General features: G+C 41.1%; 1 protein-coding gene across 1 annotated transcript in view; it reads right to left on the reverse strand.

Annotated features, from left to right (window-relative positions):
• LOC104468533 (monofunctional C1-tetrahydrofolate synthase, mitochondrial-like) overlaps positions 1–6,800 on the reverse strand; it is a gene marked incomplete at its 5' end in the record, with an annotated part of 57,738 nt that extends 50,938 nt beyond the window's left edge. The window contains 2 exons of the mRNA XM_010082716.1: positions 6,094–6,271; positions 6,700–6,800. Of these exons, the coding sequence (XP_010081018.1) occupies positions 6,094–6,271; positions 6,700–6,800 (279 nt within the window). The remainder of the gene's footprint in view (positions 1–6,093; positions 6,272–6,699) is intronic.
• Between the last annotated feature and the right edge of the window lie 527 nt (positions 6,801–7,327).

Genomic DNA, 7,327 nt, shown 5'->3' on the forward strand with positions numbered 1-7,327 from the left:
GGGTGGAATAGTGTAAAGACTAGCATACCCTGCAGGGCAGCATAGCCTGCATTTCAAGATGAGAAATTAACCCCATTGTTTATTAGGAAAAGTTTCAGTAAGGAGCACATATAATTTTACTTATTCCTACTCCAGTAGAGCTTAAGGACCTTCCCTTGGGTCCATACCAGACTGAACTCTATGCTGTACAAAGGACAAAACAGAAGTTATTTGCCTCCTTTGTTATTTGCAGCAAAACAGAGGTATGTTGGGCTGATGTGACAGCAGACACATGATGGACTGTGTTCATGGCTGAGCGGCTTCACGGTATTAGTGGAGGGGACAGAAATTACCCCTGACACACACACACCCCCACCATCCAATCACACTGGGATTGAAAACATGACCAGTTTACAAATGAAGCAAAACACGCTGCCTTAGGTCATTCCCCTGGAGGTCAGTGTCATCAAACCCAGGCCCCATGAGCCCTTCTTGACTCTGCCTTCCTCTTCAAGCCACTCTTCTCCTAGTACATGCTCAAGGAGCCTATTACCCCTGACACACACACACCCCCACCATCCAATCACACTGGGATTGAAAACATGACCAGTTTACAAATGAAGCAAAACACGCTGCCTTAGGTCATTCCCCTGGAGGTCAGTGTCATCAAACCCAGGCCCCATGAGCCCTTCTTGACTCTGCCTTCCTCTTCAAGCCACTCTTCTCCTAGTACATGCTCAAGGAGCCTTCTCCTCCACTGACCAGTCTCTTCCCTTCTTCATTACTCACAGTTCATGCTTGTTATTGGAGACCATGGGCAGCAAATGGAAGAGAAGATAATGCACAGAGAATTGCTGCCGGCAGTTTTCCCTGTTTTGATGCTACCCTTAGACCCCTCTGAGTGACCCATTGTCTCTGGCAGCTGAAGCTAAGACTGGAAGAAATGAGCCAAGTGGCAGCCCACACTATAGTGCCATGGCACAACAGAGGCAGAGGCAGCCAAAACTGTGGGCTCAGATGCTCCAGACTTGAGTTATTATTATGCTCCTAGCAGAGGAAGAAGAATACCAGCGCTGAGGCTGCTAATGCCTCCCCGAGAAGTGCTGCTACTCAGCCTCATTCCCAGTGGATGGCCCCAAACTGAGAAAGCTCTCCTTTGTTCTGCAGGCTGGCCAGGCAATTCACTGCACTCAGCCAAAACATTTGTGTAATCAACTTCCACAGTATAACCTGGAAATATTTTAATTTGTCATGACATTACCTAAAAGCAGAGCACTGGGCAAAGATAGATGTCATCTGACAAACTTGGAAGACTGGAACAACCCCCCATCTCCTCCCTCCCTTTTGTGACCTTTACAGCCCTCATTTTAGTTTTCCAGTGCAGGACAACTCAGGTGATTTGAGGCTCTTCAATCATATCTTGTCAGGTTATCTTATTGTGTCAGTCTTTTAAGGGGACAATGCTACCTCACTGACTGGCCAGATACGCGGATCCTGCCTCACGCCACGTGCCTGCCCTTCTTCTCTCTTTTATCTCCTGGAGTGTTAAGCTCACTGTGCTTAACACTGCCTTGCAGGAGGGAGCAATGCACCTCTTAAAAACCTAGTGCCTGCCTTCATTCAGACCCATGTTTCTTCCCTCAGACTGCGGAGCGCTGCTGTGAGTCAAGGGAGAGTTCCCTGCAGGAGGAGAGAGGAGATCGGGATGGTGAAAGAAGACAGGTTACTCAAGAGGCATGCATTAGCATAGTTTGCCCCCCTGCCAAGAACAGGCACTGAAGCCAGAGAAATTTGGGAATGTGATGTGTATGTTTCCATACTCTCTTATCCTCCCCCTAGTTATCTAAACTTCCTTTTAATGGGTCAGTCAACTTTATTTTGAGTAATAGCTTTCTGCTGCAACTTAAAGGCCCATATTTCAAGAAAAGTGAACCCAGAAAGGAAGTCAACAGTGATAAGAGAGTTGATATTTTGATATTTTCCATATGTTGCAAGAATATCTATTAAAAAAAAAAAGCATAGATTATTTCATAGAGAGTTCAGAAGGCCTTTAAAACAAACCCATCCTCCAAACACTGAAGAGAAATACTTGGCAAGAAACCAATTCAACCTTAAAATAAGAGAGGTTAGTGTACAGTGGGGGCAAAAATCCATATTAAACCCATACACTACTATGGTATTTATTATGACTACTATGAATAAACTTTTAAACTATGTTATGAACTCTGGAGCCTATCATATAAAAACTCATCCTTGCTCCTGACCACCCCATCCCCCCACTCTATGCAATTCACTGTACCTGTTTATTCCCTTTTCTTACACTTTTAAAGTGACAAGAGGTCACTTCTTGTACTTGATCCATGCAGTGATGCTGGCACATATACGCACTCCCAAAATCATACATGCAGTTATTCTTTGCACTACCCTTGAAATATGTTTGAAGCTTATTCTGTTCTCATTTCACCTCCTGAAAAATATTCATTCATCTAATACCAAACGTCAAACAAACCCTTGCTAGAATCAAGTAGTATTAAAAAAAAAAAATGTACAAGCATTAGATACTAGGATAAAAACAAAAGTTTTCCTGCTTAGATAAATAAACAAATAGAACCTAAAAAGCAATCTAAAAGTGGGACGATAAAACAATGTAATGTAGAGACACCTAAATAAGTTTAAACAGATTGAATAAGATGCTTCAAGGAATGTAACCTCATTAGTACAGTCTTGTAATTAGACTAGCTTGCTATGGTACTCAACAGGACCACTTAGCTGAGCCCGAGTTCTGAAATGACACAACTGTGTTGTGTCCACTGTGTAAAATTACTCATCCAGGACATACTTGGGTATCACTGGACAAGATGGTATAAATGTATAAACATACCTAAAGATTCAGGAAAAAAAAAATTGCTGATCTTCAATTTTTTACCAGTATTTGACAGATACAGAAAATACTTTCTTGTTCTTCCCACATTACACATATTTGTAAACACCTTTCAAGGAAGTCTTTGTCAAACATGAGGTAACCAGGGCTTCAAGGTATTCAACTAACTGGACAAATCTGGCAGCCACTGGAAAGACAAGGGATGGAACTGCATGCTTTCACTTCCATCCTCTTTAGGCACAATGACAGAGGAAAATTACCTGTCTAAATCCCACCTCTTTCTTAATTTTCTGTCATAGTTACCCCTTTGAACAGTAGAACTCAGTCCTCAAAACCGCTACATCAAAAAATCCTATTACAACCTTAATTAATATCTAAACAGGCTCATTGGGAAGAGGTGGCTTTTCTTAATGTCTCTATAGGCCCAGTGACCAAACGACCTACCATACCGTACAAGTGACAGCACTGCTGCTTCACTCTCCTGCTTCCACCTGCAGTCCCCATCCTTTGCACAGAAAGAATGAAACAGAAGCCTGAACTTTACACTTCACTGTTTTTGTTGGCCTGAATTTACTTTTTTACAGTATTTAAAAATCTTTGTATGTTTTTATAAAATCCCTTCAACATATTTTTGAGGCTTATAATACTTGTGTTAATGGGATATCAAGTTGAGGTAAAGATGTGATTAATTCCCTTTGTGCTTAGGATCATGCTGCTTATGTGACACAGCACAAAAAGATGTGTCTGAGAAAGACATTAAAGCAAAAATCAATCTCATTTCCTTCCTTCATAGAGGCAGAGTGTGCCCCACCAATCCCTTCTACTCATTCATGCTACAAGATTGTAAACTACATAGAATACACTAACATCAGAGCTTAAATATGGGACTTGTCAAATGCTAATGTGCTACCTCTGTAACACAAGTGTCCTATGGGGAAAACTATTACATGTATTTCTGAAATAATTTATTTTCTCATTTTATTATGCAAAACCCATAAAATGATATCCTCAGTTTCCAGAGTATCTCATCAGAGACAGACTCAGAAAGGCAGATACATTGTCCGTTGTTTGGCTGTAAAAATGTTCTGTGGGCAGCACGCCCCGAATAGATGTTGCAGCATTTATATTCCCAAGGTATTTCCATCTATTCTGTGAAGTGGTTAATATTATTAGGAGTTGGCTGGATTACTGACATTTGGGAATACAGTGGGGGAGCTGGGAAGAAGAAAGAAAATGGGTGCAACAGATACGAGGTACACATCAGGGAGGAGATAAAGTGAAAGACAACAGCAGGGCATATCTACCTCAGGTTGAACTTTTTTCTGGCGAGAAGAATCAAAACAGGAACTTTCAGCCATTTAAAAAAATGAAGCTGAGGTTCTGCTGTTAAAAAAATAGCATTCAAACATTTTCTAAAGAAACTTAAGTAGCGCTAGGGCACAGAATCTGAAATTTGACAAGGGCTTCCTTGGTGCCAGAGAAGTCTATTTTGCTGCCCAAATTCTAACCCACCCACAACTGAATAGTCAGGAAGGTCCTGAGAAATCATTTGTATAACCTTCTCAGCAATATGTCCTCCAAATGTTCTGTCTGCACAGTGGTACTCAAGCATAGTGCTTTCAGGGGCCCAGTCAGTCCTTCCTTGCAAGCTGCTCCTCTTGACAGCTCATGATGCTGCAATGTTACCTTGCTGGTGACTGTAATAACAGCCTCCAAGACACAGAAAAAGAGTCACCATTTCTGGCAGACAAAGGATAGAAACTTGGATCACACTATCCTTTGTTAGCTTATCTGATTAACTAAGCAAATTAAACACAAAGCCCAAGCAAGGATCAGAAGAACAATGATAGGGTGGAGGAACCCTAGTAATGTAATCAGTGAAAAAACCTAATTAGTGAAAATCAGAGCACACTGAATTGCCTGTTTCCTAAGACCATCCAAGGGGAAGGATGAGACCATTGTTCTTGGTGTGAAATGCACCAAGGTGAGTCAACAGGGAAACTCTTTCATCAGAAAACTTTGCAAACGAAAGGGGTGATTGCCTAGAGCAGCACAGGAGTCCTTTCCAGATGTAGGAAGAAGAGTATTTGGGGACTGCGTAAAACTTATGATGGGATTCTGTGAATGGGTTTATTATTATTACTTATGGGAACTTATGAAGGGGATTGTGTGCATGTGTAAAGATTGTTAGGGCACCTTTAGTGGAAGGACCAAACACGGGGAAAGGCAATAATCAAGGCGGATTGAAGAGGAACAAGTGTGGGAAAAAAAGAGAGGGAAAAGGGGGAGCAGAAAGGGGGTGGTTGAGCGTAAAGGTGTCTGGTCAGTAGCTTGCCTGACTGAGCTCTGTGCTTGAGGACCACAGTTTGTCCTCTATTCTCATCAAATCTGATTTCTGACTACCTTCTGTGTGGGTGTGTTCTTTGCTTTAGATTTGCACGTAAGACTAGAGAGCAGGAGGAGAGGTCTGAGTGCCAGGAGGTAGAGTGTGCCCTGAGCCTCGGGCTCGTGGACCCTGGTGCCAGCAACTGGAGCAGGGCAAGGGCACTGGGGGCTTCTCCTGGACAGTCTGAGGATCTAAGGCGAACAGCAGCAGTGACCTATATATCGTATGTGCCATAGTGCACTAGCAGACTCCAATACTGATCAGCAGGAGAGAAGGAACAGGACTGGGTCACCTGTGCTCTTCACATTCTGAGGGCTGTGGGTGTGTAAGTGGGTGCTGGGAAAGGCAGTGCTTTCTCTGCACATTGACCTGCCTGGCTGGGCAGACGTGCAGCATGAGTGTGCACATGCTACCTCTAACCTCCCTCTCATACAGACAGTGAACGCTTCAGGGAGCCACAACTTGGTGCAACAGCCACGACTGTGAGACAGTAACTGTATTTCATTTCAGCTGATTGTCAAGACAAATATCATGACAGTGAGATCATTGTGGAGAAGTCTCCCACAATAATTTGCGAATATTCCACCTACATACATATTTTTGTGTTAAGCAAGAAAGAATCAGAAACATCATTCAATGCACTGAAAAATGAGCATTACCAGCAAGTATCCTGCTCCTCTGATTCGACAAGCCACAGATTGTTTGTTCAATCCAGTTTTGCGTGATTTTAAGCCAAGTCAAGCCCCTTTCCAAGTATGTTAGATAGCTTTGTTGCAATGTTCTACTTGTTTTAAATCCAACACTGATGCAGCATGTGTTCATTTAAAAAAAAGTTAAAAAATCTTACCTCCAAGCTGTAGAGATATTTGAAACTGTTTTTCTGATTGGCTGCCTCTTCCACAGCTCGAGCTAATTTTACTGCTCCTCTACCACCAGCTGACCAGTGATTGCAGGGGACAGCATCAAATGCTCCAGATTGCTTTGCAATTTTACATACCAGATCAACCTCAGCAGGAGAGTCAGTTCTGCCAACCAAACAGTTCCATCTCATTATTCTGTTTATTTAGTTCTCTTTTATAACATTATATACTTAGCTTTAATATATCATCAGCAGTTGTAAAGCAAATCCATATAGAAATTGCAGCATATACACAATGCATGTCCATACAGCATATGTATTGACATGTTTCAAGAACACTTTTTGTAATTGTTATAGCTAATTAACATGGAAGATTAATAGTTCCAAAACAGTATGTACTTGTTTGGTGGTTTTAAAACCTTAAGAACAACTTAAGGATTTAAAGGTCTTTATATTCATGATGAAAAAAAAAAAAAAGGAAATTCTTTAATAGCTTATTTTCTTCTTGCCAAAACTGAGTATTTTAAAAAGCAAGAAAAGTGTAAAATTAGAACTGTGGATTTACTCACAAGAGTAATTAAAGAATCAACTTACTTGAAGACATTAAGAGCAACCACAACAGGAACTTCAAAGAGCTGAGTAATTTGAATCTGCTTCTGTAGATTACAGCAGCCATCAGCTACCAGCTGGAGGTTCTGTGCAATTAAATAAAAATTAATGGAAATGGTAAGATACATCAAGTCTTCTCCAGCCAAAGAATTTTCCATAAACTGAACTGAACATAAACAGTGCTGATATGACAGTTGCAGGCAAGTAAAATGCTTCCAGACAAAAATATTTTGGCACTTATTAATTCTTATTTCAATTAATAAGCAACAGACATATTTAAGTAACTAAGCAGTGTACAAAATTTGTACATGAATGCATTGCTCTCTTCTGGGACACAAGAAGACAGCGCAGCTGATGACTAGTTGCCTGTCACAATTGTGAAAGGGCTGTTAGTCTCTTGTTTACAAAGTTTATAAACAAACTAAGTAGTGGGGTGGGGTTTGACATACAGAGGTGTTAGATGCACAGACTAATCTATATATACATATATATCCCAAATAAAAGCACATTACTGGATTTCCTTATTTACTATTTTACCTCACACTTTGTAGACCTTGTCTGAACTGCTACAACACACATAATCCTAGCCTGAGAAAACCAAAAGACCAGAATT

The sequence above is a fragment of the Pterocles gutturalis genome, unplaced genomic scaffold (genome assembly GCF_000699245.1).
Source record: "Pterocles gutturalis isolate BGI_N339 unplaced genomic scaffold, ASM69924v1 scaffold1035, whole genome shotgun sequence".
NCBI lineage: Eukaryota > Metazoa > Chordata > Aves > Pterocliformes > Pteroclidae > Pterocles > Pterocles gutturalis.